Below are 22,779 nucleotides of genomic sequence, written 5' to 3'. Positions count from 1 at the left end.
TCCTTTTTCTCCACATCCTCACCAGCACTTGTCATTTGATTTGTTGATAGCTATTCTGACAGGTGAAAAATGGTACCTGTCAGATTTTTGATTTGCATCTCTCCCGATTAGTAACTTTGAGAATATTTTCACCTATCGCCTGTTTTTCTGTATGTCCTGTTTCGAAAATTGTCCATTTAGGTCCTTTACCCATTTTTTTTTTTTTATTGGATTGTTTATCTTCCTTAAGTTGTATGTGTTCCCTATAAATTTTGGAGATTAAATCCTTATCGGAGATATCATTAGCAAATATGTTCTCAAATGCAGTGGCTTGTTTTGTTGATGGTTTCTTTTGCTGTGCAGAATCTTTGCATTTTGATGTAGTCCCATTTGTTTATTTCCTCCCTAGTCTCCATTGCCCTAGCAGCTGTATCAATAAGACATTGCTTTGACATATGTCTTAGATTTTGCTGCCATGGATTCCTCTAAGATTTTTATAGTTTCCCGTCTTACATTGAGGCCCTTTATCAATTTTGAATTTATTTTTGTGTATGGTGGTCTAGGTTGTTGTTGTTTTTTTGTTTGTTTGTTTTGTTTTTATGTATCTGCCCAATTTTCCCAACACCATTTATGGGACTGTCTTGACTCCATTGTATGGTCTTCCCTCCTTTGTCAAATATTAATAGAGCATAGTAGTTTGGGACAATTTCTGGGTTCTCTATTCTACTCAATTGATCTATATGTCTGTTCCTGTGCCAGTACCAGGTAGTTTTGAGAACAGTGGCTTTGTAATAGAGCTTGATATCTGGTATTAAGATACCTCCTACTTTGTTCTTCTTTCTCAGGATTGCTGTAGCTAATCAGGGTCTTTTTAAAATTCCAGATGAATTTTTGGAGAATTCATTCCAGGTCAGTGAAATATGCCTACAGTATTTTAATGGGGAGTGCACTGAATTTATAGATTGCTTTGGGTAGTATGGACATTTTAATGATGTTGATTCTACCAATCCATGTTATAGGCTATTTTGAATACAGTGGATTTTCCGTATAATTTGACATCTGGTATTGTGATTCCTCCAACTTTGCTCTTCTTCTTCAAGATAGGTGCAGCTATTTAGGTCCATATAAATTTTTGGAGTGTGTCCCCTACCTCTGTGAAATATGCCATTGGTATCTTTTAAAAATGTGTTGTTATCTTTTTAAAATGTATTGGTTTTTTTGTCAAATGTTCTGCATCTATTGATATGATCATGAGATTTTTTGTCTTGCAATCTATGTGCTGTATGTCGACATATATTCAGTTGCAAATATTGTACCAGCCTTGCATCTCCAGAATAAATCCCACTTGGTCATGTTGTCATGATCATTTTAATGTACTGCTGTATCAAGTTTGCAAAAATATTGTTGAGGATTTTAGCGTCTATATCCATCAGGGATCTTGGCCTGCAGTTCTCTTTGTTTTCTTTTTCTGGTTTTGGAATTCCAGTCATGCTAACCACATCGAAAGAGTTTGTAAGTGTTCCTTCCTATTGGAATTTTTCAATAGCTTGAGGAGGATAGGTGTTAGTTCTTTGAAAATGTGGTAAAACTCCCCAGTGAATCCATCTGGACCAGGGCTTTTGTTTTGGGAGCTTTTTAAATTACTGCTTCAATTTCATAAATATCGCCAGATTCAAATTTTCTCATTTTTCCTGATTGAATTTTGGAAGCTTGTATTTTTCAGGGAACATGACCATCTCTTCCGGGTTATCCTGCTTGATTAAACAAATTCATTCACAATATTTTATTACAATCCTTTGTTCTATAAGGTCAGTTGTTACTTTACTTCTTTCACTTCAGATTTTGTATTTGGGTCATATGTTATTTCCTAGTGTACCTGGCAAGGAGGTCCATCAATCCAGCATTTTGCTTTATTGATCTTATGTATTGTTATTTTGTTTCTATAACATTTATTTTGCTCTGATTTTTATTTCCTTCCTTTTACTTACTCGGTTTTTCTTATTGCTCCCTTTTTTTAAAAAATTGATTTTCCAGAGAGGAAGGGAGAGGGATAGAGAGCTGGAAACGTTGATGAGAGGAACATCGACCAGCCGCCTCCTGCACACCCCCTACCCGGGATGTGCCTGCAACCAAGGAACATGCCCTTGACCGGAATCGAACTCGAGACCTTTCAGTTCGAGACCTTTCAGTCCGCAGGTCAACGCTCTATCCACTGAGCAAAACCAGTTTCGGCTATTGTTCCCTTATTTTATTTTACTTTTTTATAAGTTGTAGGGTAAGGTAACTTATTATCTTGTTTTGTTTGTCTGTTTGTTTTGAAGTAGGCTTGCAGCTTGCAATGCTATGAACTTTCACTGTGTTCCAAAGATTTTGGATTGTTCGGTTTTCAATTGTTTCCAGGAAGTTATTCTTCTTTGATCTCTTGGGCAAACCATTCATTGTTTAACCACATGCTATTTAGCCTCCATGTATTTGAATATTTTTGAGCATTTTATTGTAGCTGATTTCTAATTTCATGCCATTGTGGTCTGAGATTATGAACATGATTTCAATCTTCTTGAATTTGTAGAGACTCAGCTTGTGTCTTAACATACGGTCTATATTTGTAAAGATCTCATGTGCACTTGAGAAAAATGTATATTCCATAACTTTGCAGGGAATGTTTTGAAGATGTCAATTAGTTCCCTCTGTTGTAGGATTGTTGTTTCTTTGTTGATCTTTTATTTAGAAGACTTATCCAGTGATTTCAGTGGGATATTAAAATCCCCTACTATTATTGTATTGCTTTTGATCTCTCCCTTGATATCCTCCAGAAGATTTTTAATATATTTAGATGCTCCTATACTGGATACATATACGGTTAGCAGAGTTAAAGCATCTTGTTATAATTCCTTTGGTATTATGAACTGGCTTTCTTTATCTACTGTTATGGCTTTCACTTTGAGATCTATTTTGTTAGATATAAGCATTGCTATCCCAACTTTTTAAATTTTTTATTTTTCATTTGCTTGAAATTCCCCCCCCTCCCCCTTCACTTTCAGTCTGTATGAATCCTTTGTTCTAAATTGGGTCTCTCGTAGATAGCATGTTTTCTTATCCTTTCAGCTACTCTATGTATTTTTATTGGAGCACTTAATACATTTACATTTAAGGTTATTATTGACAGGTACTTGTTTGTTGCCATTTTCATTATGACTGTGTTCCTTCTGCCCTTTCTGTTTCTTCTTTTTACAGCAATCTCTTTAGCATTTCTTGTATTGTTTGCTTGGTGGTAATAAACTCCCTTAGCCTTTTTTTGTCTGCAAAGCTCCCGATTTCCCCTTCAATTCTGAATGATGGTGTTGCTGGATATTTTTGGGTTTAGTCCCTTGATTTGCATCACTTTGTGTACTTCATCCCATTCCCTTCTGGCTTGATGTTTTTCTGTTGAGAAATTTGTTGAGAGTCTAATGGGAAATCTCTTGTAGGTAACTTTCTTTCTCTGGCAGCCTATAAGATTCTTACTTTGTCGTTGACATTTGCCAATTTAGGTAGGATGTAGCTTCATGTTGGTCTTTTTGAGTTCATGTTGTTTGGGACTCTGCTTCTTGAACTTGTGTGCCTTTTATCTTCTGAAAGTCAGGTAAGTTTTCCATTATTATTTCTTCAGACAGGTATTCTAGTCCTTGCTCAGCTTCTTCTTCTTTTGTCCCAGAGCTCCCATAGATTCTTCTCCTGCATTTTAATTTTTTTTCTACACTGGTGCTCCGATTGGGTATTTTTTTTCTACCTTGTCTCCTAACTTACTGATTTGGTCCTCAGCTTCTAGTCTACTGTTGAAACCTTGCAATGTGTTCTTTATTCCAGCTACATCCTTCTGCATTTCCTCTTCCTTCTCTCACAGATTGGTGAATTTCTCAACTAGATCTGAGCATTCCTATAACCATTACTCTTAAATCTTTCTCTGACAAATTGCTCTCCTCCATTTCACTTATTTCCTGTTCATTTCACTTATTTCCTGTTCTAGCTACTCCTCTTCTTACATTTGGGCTTTTTATGTCTCCCCATTTTTTTTTGTTCCTTTGTAATTGTTTTTATGTATTAGATCCAACTGCTATGCCACCCAGATTTTTTGAATTGGTCTTAAGTACTAGATATTTTGTGGGACGCGGTGGGGCAGTCTCTCAGGTCTCCTGGGCTGGTTATTCTAGGGAGGCCCTCTATTTGAGATATTTGGGACCTCCTGATATAGCTGGATCTTGAATGCTATTGTCTCATTCATGGATGAAGTCTTCTCTCAGGGTGTCTGATTATGTGGTTCACTCCCTATCATGTTGTGCCAACCATTGTAGAGGCATTGACTGAATAGCACAAACATGACATGACACAGAAGGAATAGAACATGATGTACAGAAGGCACCTATAAACCGCAATAAAAGTGATCATTAGAGAGAAGAGAATTAGGAAAGAGAAAAGCGACCAAAAATGATAGAGAAAAAAAGAAATATGGGTATAAATAAACAACAAAACCAACAAATAAACCAAAAAGCACAAACAAAAAACACCCAGAAAAATAGGTAGGGTGTGTGTGTGTGTGTGTGTGTGTGTGTGTGTGTGTGTGTGTATGTGTGTCAGAATCTGTACATGCAGAGCTTAAATAAAGTAAGTAAGGTTAAGGAATTGAATGAATAGGGGAATGGTGGGTTTAGAATAAAAGAGAGAAAGTAAATTAAAAGACAAGAAGGGGAATGCAATAGAAGCAAGGAAGAGGAAATTAGATATATGAATAAACCAATGAAGAATAGAATAACACATCAATCATGCAGATCAAGATCAATTTTAAAAAGGGGAAAAGAGAAAAACTAAAATGCGGAAAGGAGAAGAAAATTAGAAGAAAAAGGTGCAAGATATTTTTTAAAAAAATAAAAATTAAAAAAGCAAAGTGTCATTTGCTTCAGCAGAGTTTTTAATGTCCAATCGGAGCTTTTTTAGGATCCCTCTCTTCTATTCTGTCTGCCAATTCTGGACTTCCTGTTAGATACTTAGGTACTGATCACTATCAGGCACTTTTGACTTTTAGAACCTTGCTTGAAACTCCATGGATCCACCAGTATTCTGCTTTTTTGTTTCCAGAGACATTGGCTGCAAAAAGGCAGTGCCAAACTGCCCTCTTTGCCTTTCTGCCGGCTGTCAATATTAATCACTGAAGCGTCTTAAAGTGAGGTTGGTGCTATATAGCTTTTAGGGAATAAGATGGGTATTTGTGTGTGTTTTTTTTCCTGAACCAGAGCTATTCTTCCTAGAGTGGCCCTGTTCAAGAACAGTTACTCTGTTCTTGATTGGTCAGATATCCTTGTATGGAGACTAATGGGCTTGGCTGGCAACCTGGAGTTTTTATCATTCTGGTTCCCAGAATAACAGGGTGGCCCCTCTTCCAATCCAATCTCTGAGGGCTCCTTGAGACTATTTAGATCCATAAGCTTTGCCTCTGCTTTTGTTTCCTCTGTAAAGTTGAAAATGCAGGGTATGACAGGCTGTATCACCTACCCTGAGGCTATTGGAATGGGCAAGCTCTTCTGGAGAGAAATGGCTGCTTAGGTTTAGAAGTAAGGACTCCCAATGTAAGACTCCTGGCCGTCTCCCTGACCTGCTGCTCCCTATCCAACCTTTCCTCAGGCATTTCAAGTCTGTGCCTCCCTCCTTTCACCAAAGCCTCAGGTGACTGTCTGCAATTGAAAAGGCCTGTGTTCTGTGTTTAGGGTAGGGGTGTCGAACTCAATCAGAGAAGGGGCCAAAATCTAAAATCCAGCCTAAATCGTAGGCCGAATGGTTTACTGAACAGTCATAAACTGTCATTGTGATGGAAACACAGCAGAGTGCAGTGATGACAGCGCGGTGCGGGCCACATGGCAAGGCCTGGCGGGACGGATTTGGCCCGAGGGCCTTGTGTTTGACACATGTGGTTTAGGGAATAAAAACAAAATAACAAAAGGTAGCTTTCTCTCCCACCACCTCCATTTATTTGTTTGTTTGTTTGTTTGTTTGTTTGTTTATGGTCACCTCCCCTTTCAAGGGACTGCCTTTTGCATCTATGGTTATTTATTTATTTATTTATTTATTTATTTATTTGATTATGGTCACCTCCCCTTTCAAGGGACTGCCTTTTGCATCTATGGTCTTGGGTCCAGACTCCCTGGCAGCTAGCAAACCTGTGGCTTTTCATTTTCACTGTTGGATGTCACGCATGCCACCACAGGACACAGCTTTGGTGCAATGCAACTTCCACCTCTCCCTCTGAGCCCGCTGGCCACCACCCCTTTCAAGCCCACACCACTGTTCCTACTAACTCCAGACTTTTTCCGCCCTTCCTTGTAAGTTGTCTCCTCAGCTGTGCCTAATGTGTTAATTCCATGTGGATGTTCTCTGATTTAGTTGTATTTCCAGTATGGCCCTGGGAAGAGGTGCACAACATGTCTACCTATTCAGCCTTTTTTTTTTTTTCCCCTATAATTTCTTTTATCTTTTAAACTCTGTGTGCAGTAACTCTTATCTCTTTGCCTCACTTTCTGGCACCTATCAGTGTACAGTAGTTCCCCCACCTCATCTGCAGGGAATACATTTTAAAACATCCTCCTGAATGCCTGAAATTGCAGACAACACTAGATCCTATATACTGCAGGCCCTCAAATAATGTCCTTGTAATACAATGCTGATGAGATTATGTACGAATGGTTTTAACCATTTTGCTTAAAATCACCAAAACCTGTCCACAATGCTGAGGACTTAACTGTAATCCATTTTCTTCGTACACATACTTACTTATGATAAAGTTTAATTACAAATTAGGTGCTGTAAGAGATTAACAACTAATAATAAAATAGAATTACAACAATTAACTGTAATAAGTTATGTGAATGTGGTATCTCATTTCAGGGAATCCCTTGCAGAAATTATTCATGCAGGCTCAATGCTTTCTGACACAAATTGTCAACTGGAACACATTTTCCATTCAGGAATTCCACTCACAAATTTAATGCCCATTCCACTTAAGCCCTGTGATCCTAATTTTTGCAGTTGGAGGTGCAGCAGGAAAACTAGCACATATTTCTTTGTCCTTCTTCTCAATTTCATAGAAGATGCATTATTACTGTAGATCTTAGCAATCTCAGCAACCAATTTTTTCTCTCTCCTAAAATGGAGAATTTTCACCTTTTCACTTAAAGGAAGCACTTTATAGCTCTTCACTGGCATATCTGAATTGTAAGCATCACTAGTCTTGAACTTTGGAGTCATTATTAAGTAAAATCAAGGTTACTTAAATACAGCACTGTCAGATACAGAAACATTTGGTGTAAGAACCTAGACAGCTACTAAGTGGGGATGTATAGAGTGGATCCACTGAACAAAAGAATTGGGCACATCCTTGGCAGAATGGAGCAGGGCAATGCAAGATGTCCCACCTATTGTCTCTCAAACTCATTATTTCCTAGCCTTCCATAAAAAAAGAACACTTTAAGCTAGTTAACTATACTGACATATTTAACAAAAACTTCCAAGTCAGCCTTTTCCAGAAAGCATTTTGTATACGATCATGCCTGCTTTGAAATTTCTACAGCTATTCTATTATCTACCACTCATCTGAAACATAACATTGGTTTTACATATCATTACTACCAACTCATCCTTTTAAGAAACAAAAAAATAAAACTCTAATCCCCAGGGAAGTGGAAATAGCAGCCGTCACATACCTCTGGAACATTAATACTACTAATAATAATAAACAGGAAACTGATTGGAATTTGAAGTTTTTCTTTTAACTCCACTATTACTTTAGAGTTACAAATTACAGAAATTCAAGCACTGTTAGTAGTAATAAAGATGGGCTCCTTCACTGAAAGTGAAGAAATTCTAGTGTTCTGAGGGCACAGGTATTCTTGACATCAAGTAAAACACGTCTCTCCCAATCCCCCAAATTCTCTGAGAAGGGCTGGGTTGCTGCTTTACACATAAAAAAAATTAATTTAATTTTAAAAAAGAGAGGGGAGTAGATAGTACAGGGAGGCAAACACCAGTGGAGCCTCACACATATCCCTTCCCCCAACACCCCCCCCCCCCCAAAACACACACACCAGATGCACAATCCTGCACTTAGGTGAGACAAAAGCCAGTGGGATCCCAAGTGCCTGGGACCTGTGAGATCAACTCAGTGGGGGAGGTGAGTACTGCTCAGAGCAGGGTCAATCAAGGCATGAGACTCAAAGCAGATCTACCCTCCTCTGGGTTAAGGAGTCCCCCACCACTAGATACTATGGCTTTAACCTCTTGGACCTAAATCAGGTTGTGTCAGAGCCAGAAAGGGACAGTGACTCACATTCACATGCACTAGAGAAGCTCCCAAGAGGCCCAGGATAGACACACCAGGGAGCAGATTCAACATCAGAGAAAAATCTAGCGAGCCCCACAAATAGCAAACAGAAAGCACCAGTATACCAGTTGGCATAATGACACTAGGGTTGAACCACACTGGTAGCAAGTCAGAGGGGAGAACCCTCCCAAGAACAGGATATCAAGTCCCAATTATAACAGGAGAGCCCAAACAATGCACAAAAGGGGCATTCCTAGAGTGCCCAGCTCAGGTGAACAAAGAGACTACAACACTGGACACCTAACTTTCTACATATGGCCAACCCACAAAGGCACAACAGTTCTAATTCATAATACCAAATACAAAGAGACAGCTAAAATGGGGAGACAAAGAAACAACCCCAAATGAGAGAAAAGAAGAAATTTCTAGAAAAGAACTAAATGAAATGGAGGCAAGCAACCTATCATATAGTTCAAAGCAATGGTTATAAAAATGCTTAAAGAATTTTGTAAAAATTACAAAAGCATGAAAAGGAAAACAGAGGCCATGAACTTCAAAGAGACAGAAATAATGATACATCTGACATTAAGAACACACCTGAAGGTATTAAAGGTAGGTTGTATGAACCAGAGAATCAAATCAGTGACTTGGAAGACTAAGGTAGAAATAAATACCCAATTAGAGCCAAAACCGGTTTGGCTCAGTGGATAGAGTCCCGGCCTGTGGACTGAAGGGTCCCAGGTTCAATTCTGGTCAAGGGCATGTACCTTGATTATGGGCACATCCCCAGTAGGGGATGTGCAGGAGGCAGCTGATCGATGTTTCTCTCTCATCGATGTTTCTAACTCTCTATCTCTCTCCCTTCCTCTCTGTAAAAAATCAATAAAATATTTAAATAAATAAATACCCAATCACAGCAAAAATAGAAAAAAGAATTAAAAAACAAAAACATAACATCCACATTACAGGAATGCCAGAAGGGGAAGATGGAGAGCAAGGAACAAAGATTCTTGCTTAAAGTAATGATGATGAAAAATTTCTCCAACCTGGTGAAGGCATATGTCACACAAGTTCAGGAGACACAGAGCATCCCAATCAACCCAAAGAGATCCATATGTACACATCAAAATTAAAATGGCAAACATTAAGGACAAATAATCTCAAAGGCAGAGAGAGCAAGCGAGCAAGCGAATTACCTATAAAGTAGTTCACATTAAAATGCCAGCTAACTTCTCAACAGAAACACTTCAGGCCAGAAGGGAATGGCATGAAGTACTCAAAAGTAGTGAAAAGTAAGGGCCTAAGTCCAAGACTACTGTATCCAGCAAGGTTATCCTTTAAAATTGAAGAAGAAATAAAAAAGCTTTCCAGACAAGAAACGGTAAAAGGAGTACATCACTACCAAAGCAGCAATGTAAGAAATGTTGAAGGACTGCTTTAAGAAGAAAAGAAAAAAGGAGCAAGGGTCATAGGCATAAAGGAAATAAAAATGGCAATAAGTAAATACCTATCAATAATAACCTTAAATGTAAATGGGTTAGATGCTCCAGTCAAAAGACATGGTGACTGAATGGACAAGAAAGCATGACCCATATAAATGCTGTTTACAAGCCCACCTCAGAACAAAAGACACATTCAGACTGAGAGTGAATGAATGGAAAGATGTATTTCATGCAAATAGAAAGGGGGAAAAAAGCTGGGTAGCAATACTCACCAGACAAAATAGACTTCAAAACAAAGGCCCTAACAAGAGATAAAGAAGGTCATTTTATAATACTAAAGGGAATGATTAAACAGGAAAATATAACACTTGTAAATATATAATGCACCCAATATAGGAGCACCCAAATAAATAAAAGAAATTCTTGAAGAACTGTAAGGGAGAAGTCATAATATGTGTGAGAAACATGCTTACCTGTCCAATCTCAAATATGGATTCGGAAGACATGACGTACAATGAAAGCAAACTTTTAATGGTGGTCTTGCAAGATTGGGTGTCTAGTGAACAGGCACAACAAGGATGGTAACAACAGGAATGTGATCCCTAGTATGTGAGTCCTTCCAGGGTTCCTCATTGGCTACTATGGGGTGCACATAAATGTTGCCTAAGTTTCATTATTTCCTAATGGGTTATATAAAATGCGGGCTGTAGGCTTTTTAGTTGTCTCCATCTCCCTTTGTCTCTTTGAGGTGGAAAAACATTCCTGGGTATGTACTTTCTGACATATGTCTTTACCACTTCCTCATTTCGTTGTGATACATCCTCCCCCTCTTTTTAACATCATGTTTGCCTGGAGGCTTTCCAGGTACATTAGCTTTGTCAAGTCTGAAGACCACCATGTAGTAATTTTCCACTCCACATTAAAATGCCTGGCCTTGAACATGGACCACCTCTGGCTTTATATCTAACACAAAGGGACTTTACACTACACTGACATCATTGGATAGATATTCCAAACAAAAAACAAGGAAACAGAGGCCTTAGATGAAACACTAAATAAGATGGGTCTAACTCATATTTACAGAACATTTCAACCCAAAGCAATAGAAAATACATTCTTCTCAAGTGCATATGGAAGATTCTCAAAGATAGAACTCATGTTAGGGCACAAAACAAGTCTATACAAATTCACAAAAGACTGATATAATATCAAGCATCTTCCCAGATCACAATGGCATGAAGTCAGGAATCAACTACAATAAGGAAACTCAAAAACACTCAAATGCATGGAGGCTAAATAGCATTTATTAAACAATGAATGGGTTACCAATGAGATCAAGCAAGAAATTAAAAACTTCCTGGAAACTATAGAAGACCGCCTGGGAAGGCACATGGACATTCTTTTAATTCTTATCAGCTGAGCCCCAGGGCACTGGCCTAGTCCTGTCACCAGTTACAACCCCCCAAGAAGGCAAGGGGTGTAATCAGTCCTGATTTACCTTTGTCCAGGTTTCAAGAGGGCTTTGAGATGTAACTCTAGTCTAGCACTGAGAAGGAGGGAATGAATAGGACCTGGGCCCACAAGCTCCTTTGAGCCTAAGTTTTCCTGGTGAAACCCCTTTGTATTTTGGAGGATAAATAAACAGTGCTGTGTTGCCTGTGGGGGTGACTGTTTCTCTATCAGAGTGACAAGCCTCCACCAGGCACCCAGCTTGAACCCATTTCTGTCTCTTTCATTCACTTCTTAATCTCCAACTCCTCCACTCAGGAACCTGTCCTTCTCCCTTTCCATGCCAGACGGAGAAGGAGAAGCACCCCACCACATAAACAAATGAACACACAATCACCCAAAATCTATGGGACATGGTGAAAGCAGTCTTGAGAGGGAAGTTCATAGCTCTACAGGCCTACTTCAAGAAACAAGAAAAGAACTAATAAACTGTCTAATCCTACAACTAAGTGAATTAGAAAGAAAATAGCAAGAAAAGCCCAGAGGTAGTTGAAGGAAGAAGATAACAAAGACCAGAGCAGAAATAAGTGACAGAGAGACGAAAAAACAAGAAAAACAAAACAAAACAAAACAAAACACAACAATACAAAGAATCAATAAATCTAAGAGCTGGTTCTTTGAAAGATAAACAAGATTGATGATTCCCTAGCCAGACTCATCAAGAAACAAAGAGGACCCAAATAAATAAAGTCAGAAATGACAGAGGCAATATAACAACGGACACCCCAGAAATACAATGTATTATAAGCAAATACTATGAACAACTATATGCCAACAAACTGGACAACCTGGGAGAAACTAATTTCTAGAAACATACAATCTTCCAAAATTGAATCAAGAAGAATCAGAAAACCTGAGGCCAATAACAAATGCTAAAATTGAAGCAGTACATAATTTAAAAACTTCCAGCAAACCAAGTCCCGACGGGATGGCTTCAATGGTGAATTTTACCAAACATTCAAAGAACTAACACTGATCATCCTCAAAATATTCCCCAAAAAATGCAAGCTTTTTACGAAGCCAGCATTATCTAATTTTACAACTAGATAAAGACACTAAAAAGAAAGACAATTATAAGCCAACTTCCCTGATGAACACAGATGCTGAAATCCTCAAGAAAATATTACCAAATTGCATCCAGCAATATTTTAAAAACATCATATGCTATGATCAAGTGGGATTTATTCTGGGGATGCAAGGCTGATTTAATATGGGTCTAGTAATAATTAATGTCGTTTTAAACATTCATTTAAAATCTTGCTTGGCGTTGACTTGTATTGACATAACCTTCAAACACGTGGTATCTACAGAACGTGTGAAGTGCAATTAACAAGTTTTGCTTGAAAAAGTTTGTGTTTGGCAGTAAGCATTGTGCTTGTTGTGTTAGTTTATGTATGTGTGTATGTGTGTGTGTGCACGTGCACTATTACTACAAATAAATTGGTTTAAAATATAAAAAAAAAAAAAAAAAAAAAAAAAAAAAAAAAAAAAAAAAAAGAAAAAGTTTGTGTTTGGTTTGGTTTTTGTTGCAAAACTAGGGCTAAGAAGATGGCGGATGAAGAGCATATTCGGCACTGCATGCTTTACGAGTTCCAATTAGGAAGAAAAGCAAGTGAGGCTGCAAAAAACATCTGTAGTGCTCTTGGTCAAGATGCAGTTAGCGCCAGAAAATGCCAGCGTTGGTTTGAGAAATTTCGCAAGGGAAATTTTTCGTTAGATGACAAGAGTGGTCGAGGCCGTGTGTCCAATTTTGATCAAGAAGCTCTTCAAGCTCTTTTGGTGCAAAATCCTCAAATTACCCAACAAGAGCTTGCGACAACTTTAAATTGTTCACAAAAAACAATTTCCAATCAATTGCGTGCACTTGGCAAAGTCCAAAAGTTTGGAAAATGGGTTCCTCATGAGTTGACCGACAACAACCGTAATCAAAGAGTCACAATTTGCAGTTCGCTCCTCTCTCGTCAAAACCGTTTGCCGTTTTTAGAGCAAATTGTTACCGGAGATGAAGAATGGGTGCTGTATGTTAATTTGAAAAGGCGGCCTCAATGGTTGGACAAAAATGAGGCTCCGCAGCCCACGCCAAAACCTGACTTGCATGCGAAAAAAGTGATGTTGTGTGTTTGGTGGAATTTTAAAGGAATTCTTCATTATGAACTTTTACCATCTAACCAAACCATTACAAGTGCAGTGTATAGTGCCCAATTGGAAAGGTTAGCCCAAGCTTTAAGAGAAAAAGAACCCGCGCTGATGAATCGGAAGGGCGTAATTCTTCACCACGATAACGCACGACCGCATACTGCAAGAATCACTGCTGAAAAACTGCGCCAGTTGGAATGGGAAGTTCTCCCTCAACCTGCATATTCTCCTGATATTGCCCCTTCCGATTACCATTTGTTTCGTTCTTTGCAAAACTTTCTTCTTGGAAAAAAATTTAATAATGAAGAATGCCTCAAAAATGCACTGACCGAATTTTTTGCATCAAAATCACAAGAATTTTACAACAGAGGGATTAAAATGCTTCCTGAGCGTTGGGCACAAGTAGTAGAAAACAACGGCAACTATATTGTTGATTAAATTTTGTTGTATTTAAATAAATTCGATTTTAAAAAGTATTAGAAAACGACATTAATTATTACTAGACCTAAACTGCATAACAATATGCAAAGTGTCCCCTCAGGAGTTTGACCGGGAGTTTGATCGCTCACTAGGATGTGGGCTGACCACCAGGAGGCAGTGTGAAAGGGAGGCCCCAGCCAGCAGCTGGCAAACCCCAATTGGTCCTGATCGCCAACCAGGCCTAGGGACCCTACTCATGTACGAATTTCGTGCACCAGGTCTCTATTTTGCAGCTAAGATTTCCAGAAAAAGACAAATTCATATAAACTACAAACACACAAGTATGGTATATCCAGTTCTTATTTGGAATAAATTTCACTTGTAAAACAGATTCTCACATAGTTCATAACCAGTGAGAAACATTCCTAAAATCATAGACATTTAGTTTTAGGAAAAAAGCAAAAATCATCTATTGTAGTTTAAAATTCCCATTTTAAAAATGGGGCATTTGAAACCAAAAGTGATCTAAGATCACAATTTAATGACAAACTAACTCTCTTTGGTCTCTCTGAAAATATATTCTTATTCTTTTTTCTTCTTCCTTCTTTTTCTTTTTTCATTAATCCTCACCCAAGGTTATTTTTTCCATTGATTTTTTTAGAGAGTGGAATGGGAGGAGGCAGGGAGAGAGAAAAAAAAAAAAAATCAATGTGAGAGGAACACATCGATTGGTTGCTTCCTGCATGCTCCCTAACCAGAATAGGAGCAAAACTGCAACTCAGTTATGTTCCCTTGACTGGGAATGGAGCCCGGGACCCTTCAGGGCCAATATAGGTAACCACTGAGCCACAACGGCCAGGTCTGAAAATCCATCAACTAGATCTAAGACCATATAGTTAGAAGCCATGCAGTTCTGTCCATCTTGGCTCTGTTCACACTGAATTTTGACATAAACCAGTTTTTGCATTTGGATTTTCCAGCATTCAGGTAGTGCTCCTCATTCTTACCTATAACAAACTGCAAGAATCCAGCACTCTCCTGATCAAAGGGCAGATGGTTGGTTACACCGAATGCAGCCAAGTTTTATTTTAAGCTATCATAACTGTGTTCCAGAAAATTAAGTCCCAACTGAACTTCTGTCATAAAGCAAGTCAGATGCCAATATAGACTGTCCTTCAGAGAGAGATGAGAGGGTACTGCCCTTTCTACAACTACCTCTTTGAAGCTTCATATAGCAGACAAAAACTGAAAAACAAGGAAACAATAAAAGACTGCCCTTTCAGGATGTTGGTATAACAGAAAAGGATCTAGTATTCACTTTTAGAGAGATACACTCTGACAGAACATTCTCTCCCCCCTTTCAGGATTCCAAACGGCATACACATTTGCCCCTTTATAATTCACATCCTGTTCTTGGGCTTTCCTTGTCAGAAAAGGAGCAGATCCTGAACCTTTAGAACACATTTATTATGTGTTATCTTACATTAAATAGATGTGTAACAAACCACTTATTTTTAAATCACTTTAGATAAATTATCTCCAGGCATATTCAAATACCATCTTCTCACATTGAGGCAATACCTAGTCACCCTATTTTAAATTGCAACAACCCACCAGATCAACTTGGCTAGTGTCTACCTTACTTGATTTCCTGTCATCCTTTGAGACAGTTTAATGTCTGTCTCCTTCTGCTAAAAAAAGGGCAGGTGTTTCTGTGTTATGTTCACATCTGTACTTCCAGCATCTAGTACACACTTGGCCTACCACACATAGTAGATGCTCAAAAAATATTTACAGAAAGAAACAAATGAAATTATGAGCTTGTTCTTCTGTACTAAATTAAGCATAAGTTTTTTTGTTAATACATTTTATTGATTTTTTTAGAAACATCAATGAGAATCATCGATCAGCTGGCCACAACCAAGGCACAGGCCTTTGACCAGAATCGAACCTGGGACCCTTCAGTCCGCAGGACAACGCTCAATCCACTGAGCCAAATCAGTTTCGGCTAAGCGTAAGTTTTAAAACTTATTTCCACATTATTAAAAACCAAAGAACTCTAGATTTGCACTGTGGAATCCTAGTCATTACTTAGGTCTAGCCCTTCATTTTATAAATAATGAAAACTGATGCAGAAAGCAGTGTGAGGTAGTAGCAACAGCATAAAATTTGATATCAAAGAACCTGAAATCCAAATGAAAGCCTGTGTGCAAGCAATTTAGCCCCTCTTAACTTTCAATTTCCTCATCTGTAAAATGAGGATGCCTTCTACCTCACGGCAATGGTTAAGGATGACTAAGGATAAAACAAAATAATATTTGGAAAATGTATAAAGTGCTACTATACAAGTGGCATTTATCACTAGGTTATTTTAACCTGCCCCAAGTCACAAGAGCTAGTTAATGGCACAATTAGAATAAGAGTTCAAGTTTCCGAACTCCAGTCCAATGCATCTTGTATCATGAAACTAGGCTTCTGATTCCCCTATTCAGGGCCTACTTATTCTTTCATCTAGTTCAAGGCCTCTTACTTAACATGATATATCGTAGTTGGGAATCACTTCTAAAATTTGATGAGAGCGATAGTCTCGTCCAGCAAAGTGCATAGTCCCTCAAAGTCCAGCACACCAACATTAAACTCCTACAGCCCATCCACAGGCCCCAGGATTGGGAACCACTGATATACTGATGTACCCTCAGCAATTTTTATTTCTTACTTTCCTAAATAATTAATGCCTTGGTGGTCTTAACTAAGAGGCTGGATCCAAGGAAACACCAAGAGTAGAATTCAGGAATCTGAATTAAAGGTACTGCCCCCAGATCATCATGCTGATTACTGAGGTCTTTAATTAGCCACGTATCATCACAACCGGAAAGGAGCTACAAAGAAGGCAATGGTTTCAGTACTCAAAAGTAGGAAGCTCAGGGAAAAAAGCAGTAGACAGGACTAATAGATTCTTTATATCATACTGCTATACTATATAGAAACCATTCAAATAATTTTACATGACCATTTTCAAATAGTCACCTAAAGACATCAAGTTCTCAAATTCTTTAGAGAAAACATGCAGAAATGTTTGTGTTGAAATTTCTGTTCTCAACCCCACACCCATCATGACTAACTCCAAACCAGATTATCTAAAATGATTCTATCTTCCTCTACTTTACCTTGGTCAAGTAACATACTATATTCACTGTAAAAATAATTTGGCTAAGAAAAAGATCAGTATGAAATCTTTGGGCAGATCAATCAATACCAACTACTGAATACAGTGCCATTAATCCACTGTTGTCCAGCTATACCTCAATAGCCTCATCTGAAAAATAAAAAGAACACCCAATCTATGGTAGAAATACATTGTGAGAATATTTGGTAATCTCTTAATTTGTTAACAATAGCTGTTATCCCTGAGTGGTGGGTCCTAATGTTAACAGCTAACAACTTTTATCTTTGAGTGGTGGGATTATGGTGACTTTCATTCTCTTACCTATATTTTGCTTTAATTTTTTAAGTTTTATGCAATGTTTATTATTTTTAAAACCAGAAATTATGAACAACTTACAGCATTATCTAAGATAAGGCATTTCCAGCCCATGGGCCAAAAGAGGCCTGAGAACTCCTTTGGTGTTCTCAGGCCTCATATTAGGGGTGAGTTAATTAAATGTTTGACCAAATATAGTAGGCTAATTTTTAAGTTGATAATTTTGTATGGCCTGCAAGTGATGTTATAAATATGGCCCTTGGAAGAGAAAAGGTTCCCCACTCCTGACCTATACATTCAGATTTTTTATCTGATGTTTAGAGAACACCAATTTGGGGGGTGGGCTACAACATAAGACCTTAAACATATCCCTAAAATAAGAATCAAGTACACTGACTCTTCTGAAGAAATCCTGTACATTCAAGGCGAAGAGAGAACAAAGGTGTGTGTTTTTACATGCAAAAATAATATATGTGCTTTGGGGACCAGTCCTATAAGTAGGAGGTCTTGACTTTTGGCAGAATTGCATCATGAACTTTACAACCCTTCACTCTGATTGCTTCACTTTAAATAGAAGCCAAATCCTTGAGGATTCTGCTTCCTACGTTTTTTTTTTTTAATCCATGGATTCAGCTTGGTGGTCCAGTGTAAAAATGAGATTTTTCCCACAGGTGAAAACTGGCTACCTAAAATCTGATATACAACTTTTACCACTTGGTATTATTAATCAATTCTATCTTCTAAGATTGCCATAAATTAAGACTGTAGGGCTTTTTTAGCTGGCCTAAGAAGGTACAACTCAGCATTAGAACTGTTTTGGGATTTTTTTAAAGAGTCTTCCACTGCATCATAAACTCTAACCAAGAAACTGTTTCTCAAACTGTCAAGGACAATAATCTATTCGATTAAAACATCACCTAAGCAAAATAAAAATAAATTTACTTAGAGAATAAAAACTGATATTGTTTCTGAAGAGCTCTGCACTATCATTGAGTTTAATTAGAATCCTAAAATAAATTTTAAATGTTTAATTTCTGATAACTACTGAAAATTTTAAGTTAAATTTCACATTAAGCATTTCAAAACACACTTTACATGAGAAATGAGAAAAATTATACAAGAACTGCAAAGTAAAAATGCCACTATCACTTGTTATCCATCTACTGAACATCTCAAAATAAAAACAGGTATGAGTAGTTACCAAAATGGAATCCAAATATTCATTCGTGTGACATGTATTTCAAATAGCATACACTTTACCAACAAAAAAGTGTCACTACCCAGAAACAGACATCTGAAATAGCCCCATTACTCACCTGTAACTGATTTTTTCATTTGTTATACATACAAATTTGATCTCTTTGATCAGCTTACATTCCCTTTATGAATTAAACTAGCTAATATTTAGAAACCACACATTTATTTCTTAGAACATAATACAAGTAATTTATAGAATACTCTCGATATTTGTAACAAGTTAAGGCAAAATTAGTTACTTCTATTTTTCCATCAACAAACTAGGAATACATAGGTTTTGAAAGATGAGTTTTTCCGCAGTACTTTTACAACAGGTCCTTAAAATCACCTCAGTTTCATTACCTGGGGCTGGAGGCAAGTTTACCAGCGCCCAAGATGGCATCGTTGCAGGCAACACCTCCCACAACAGCCACCATTTTGAGGATCAGGATATAAACTACTCACTATTTTATGCCAACTAGAAGAAATCACAGGATTTCCAGAATAATTGTTAAGTCTCTTGACTTTTAGCATTCCCCAACCTTTCATTTTTGTAGCCCTGTTTCTCCTCTTCAGTCAATATAAACAGTTGTGCCACTAAATTTTCAGTAAAAAGCATGCTTTCTACAGTTACGTTCAAACTTTGAAAATAAACACTATGTTGCTACCTAAAATACCCAAGTTATTATACTTTCCTAACATTTTAACCACATTATTTTCACCAGTTTAAGAAACTAAGAATCGCAAAAAAAAAAAAGAAACTAAGAATCGCCAAAAACCAGTGAATGATCCTAGTTTACTAGCCTACATTCCTCTTCATCTTCCACCCTACCCTTTTTTTTCGTTTTATTTCCCGATTTCATTAACTCTGCAACAAGAGCAAGTTCTCACACTTCATTCATATGAGAAGCAAATGATATCTGCGCAAAGAATCTAAAACTAAATATGAGACAAAACATTAGGAGTAAACGAATTAAATTAAATCTGAAAACGGCAGAAAGTAAGATAGGTGGGGGTGGGGAAGCAACAACCACGATTTACTCCTCCAAATGGGTGATTCTTATTTTGATATCTTTGCCGGCGAACTTAATGGCAGAACTGAAAAGAAAAACTGACCAACTTTCCACTTATCTTTCTCCAAAGGCAAAAGGTTATAAGTCACTACGCATATTGCTACAGCGAGCAAGCAATTCAATCTGCCAGCCAATCGCATATTTCACACCCCCTTCCAGAAATGAAAAGAAAGGAGGATGCCGGCGGGCCAGCTGCTGTCCGGAGCTCCGGTGCCTCCGGTCCTCACGCTCCCGCCAGCCCCGCGCCGGGACCCCGTCCGAGCGCGGCTGCCACAAAGCCGCGGGGAGGACCTCGGCCTGGCGGAGCCGTCCTCCTCCACGATCGCCCGTGGGGATAAAGGCCAAGCGACTCCAAGAGCTCTGCGGCCCCTGCATAACGAGGCCGTCCGTTCCGAGGGGAAGGGCACCGCCGAATAATAGCGGAGTCCTGAACTTTCCCTCCGCGGCGCCGCAGCCCTCAGGCCCCAGTCCCCGCCGCCCGAGTTAGCCCAAGGCGCCCCCGAGGTGGGAAGAGCCTCGCCGGCACCCCCATCCCACCACAGCAGCTGGCTCGCCGCCTCCACCGCCCCCAGAGGGAGCTCCTGAAGCCCCAGGAGAGCGGCGGTCCCACTCCCACAAAAGCAAGTCCCCCGCCCCACGGCCGCCCGCTCCGCCTCGCCGGAGCCGGCGCGGGGCGCGCGAAGGCCGCCGGCAACGTCCGGAGCCCGGAGCCCGGACCCCTGCCGCGGCCGCTCCGCGCCGCCCGCCCGCGCCCTCCGCTGGGGGCCGCCGGCGCCGCTCCCTCCCGCGTGCAGTGCCGCACGACCCGGCGGGGAGAGGGGCGCCGCGCGCGGCCACTCACCTCGATCTCGAAGTCGGGAAGGCGGAACGCCGTGCGAAAGAGCGAGCAGAAGTGCGCTATGGCCGGGACTTCCCACCAGGAGCGGAGCTCGCCCAGCCCGGCCGCACCGCTTTCCTCCGGGCACATCTCCCGACGGTGGCGGCGGGAACGCCGGCCCCGTGCTCGACTCGCTCTGGGCGGCCCCACGCTGCCCGCCGCCGGACTCCCGCCTCAGCTCCTCGGGCGGGGGCGGGGGCGGGGGCGGCTGCTCCTCCCGCTGCTGCCGCCGCTCGGCCGGAGCATGAGCTGAGGGCCGACGAGCGCGCGGGGGGCGGCGGCTCGCGCTCGGTCACTGAGGCGGCGGCTGCTCCCGCGGTCCGCGGGTTCCGCGCCTTCGCCCCATCCCGCGGCTGCGGCTGCGGCTGCGGCTGCGGCTGTGGCTGCGGCCGCCCCCAGCCCCGTACAATGTAATCATCGCCCAGCCAGCAAAAACAGATGGGGCTGGGGGCGGGGAGAGGGCCGAGCGAGGGCCGGGGGAGGGGCCGCCACGAGGAGGGGGCGGGGCTGCCCACCACAACAACAACCCGGCGAACAGCTGCACGGGAAGAGGGGGGGGAGGGGCGGGGAAGTGAGCTCCCCAAGAAAGAAATGTAAGTAGAAGGGAGCGGGGAGCACCCTCTGAACTGCCCTGAGATGCACTCCACTTGTCTGGGGCTGAGGAGTTTAGTGACTGATGAATAAGGACAACAAGGGTCTCTCTCCCACCCCCAACTTGGTTTTAGTGGTTACATCCTTTTAAAGGGCCCGCCGGGTGGTTCTTTCTGAGGCTGGGTCCCGAAAGACGCACGTGGAGGTCAGATGTTATTTGTGCTGATGGTGATATGGAGAACCAGCGGACTGTGCTCAGCAGATATCTAAGGCCTAGACAAATTAAGTGTTCTCCACGTGTTATTTAACACTTTTATTCCATACAAGAAACTCTAAGGAGCTGGCTTTCTCCAAGGGAAGGCGGTGGAAGGGGCTGATTAAGGTGGAACTCAGTAGAATGGAGGCTGCGGGAAGGGCTGGGTAGGGGAAGCACCAATCAGCGGAGGTGTGGAAAGAGCGACCCCCCTCCCATCATCCCCGGAAACCGCCCTAAAGAAGACAAGCTTTAAAAAAAAAAACCGCGCTTGGAGTCCTGCAGCTACTCTGGCGGCAGAAAAGCTGCCGCCACAGTGTAATAAGAAAGGTGGGGAGTGGGAAAAGGGAGATAGTTTGAGGAGGCTAAGAGAAGACTAGGAGAAAGAAGTTGAGGTCTCCACTTCAGAAATGTTACATTCTACAGAATGTTAGAATTCTAAGCTTGGCGGGGGGAGGGGAGAAGAGGAAGGGGAAATCACCTCCAAAACTGACCAGAAGTTTGGAAAAACTACAATGAATGCCCAGATATTTGTACTGATCACTGTAATTTCTTATGTATTACCTTCTACTCAAGTCTCAAAGGACCTCTCAGACAGGAAGCACTGCTCCTTATGCTTCTCCCAGATTAATCAAGTACTTATTGAGTGACAGGTACAATTACAAAGTGTATGGTGGTGAAATCAAAGATCTTCTACCTTTGAGCAATGTAAAGTCTGGAGAGAATGGCAAACATGATGAACATTATGTGATAGATTTTTGGAGTCTGGGTACTTCTCTCCCACCTCTCCCTCTCTTTATTCTGGTAGTTTTAATAACCTGATTTGTTTTGATAAGGCAGCATTTAAAAAAATACAACTTCAGAAAGAAAATGTATGTTTCAGTGTATCTTTTATGAATCAACTACTTCAAAATACTTCATCTTCTAATATCCCCCCACCCTCACCCCACCTCTGCATAAAAACAGCCCCAAGGTTTGTAGTTTTGCTCTTTTATTACCTGGAACTTTTAATGATTTAAAATGCATCCTCAAATTCTACCATATATTTTAAAGAGCAGAGTGTACATTTTGGTGTGTTTCTAAAGCACAGCTGCTATGTAGATATTCTATTAATAGACAAGATGTAAAAGGATGACAAGCCACTGCGGAATTAATCACATAACCTGAATTGGACATTTTCCCCTGTTTTTCTTCATTTCCTCACATATCAGTTTGACTTTCCACACTTGCCTCTTTTATTAAAGGATTACTGCTTTCCTTTAACATTTGTTTTGAATCCATTATATCCTGACTGTTCTTTCCCCACCTTCTTTTTCCTGGTTTTCCTGTCTTTTCATTCTTGCCTTTATCTTTTATCATTGTTTAACCTTTTACACTAGCCAGCTTTGTAATAGTGCCTCGAACAGTTAACAATACTAGAAAGCATGTTTTGGTTACT

At 40.2% G+C, this 22,779-nt stretch overlaps 1 protein-coding gene across 3 annotated transcripts in view; it reads right to left on the bottom strand.

The window, feature by feature from the left end:
- LOC118729257 (cat eye syndrome critical region protein 2) overlaps positions 1-20,941 on the bottom strand; it is a 204,106-nt gene extending 183,165 nt beyond the window's left edge. For all 3 annotated transcript variants that reach the window (XM_045588537.1, XM_045588539.1, XM_045588538.1), the window contains exon 1: positions 20,462-20,941. In XM_045588537.1, coding sequence (XP_045444493.1) covers positions 20,462-20,587 — 126 coding nt within the window. In that variant the 5' untranslated portion in view covers positions 20,588-20,941. The remainder of the gene's footprint in view (positions 1-20,461) is intronic.
- Between the last annotated feature and the right edge of the window lie 1,838 nt (positions 20,942-22,779).

The sequence above is a fragment of the Pipistrellus kuhlii genome, unplaced genomic scaffold, assembly GCF_014108245.1.
Source record: "Pipistrellus kuhlii isolate mPipKuh1 unplaced genomic scaffold, mPipKuh1.p scaffold_m20_p_3, whole genome shotgun sequence".
NCBI lineage: Eukaryota > Metazoa > Chordata > Mammalia > Chiroptera > Vespertilionidae > Pipistrellus > Pipistrellus kuhlii.
The sequence above is the reverse complement of the archived record's forward strand: the minus strand, read 5'-3'. Positions and strand labels throughout refer to the sequence as shown.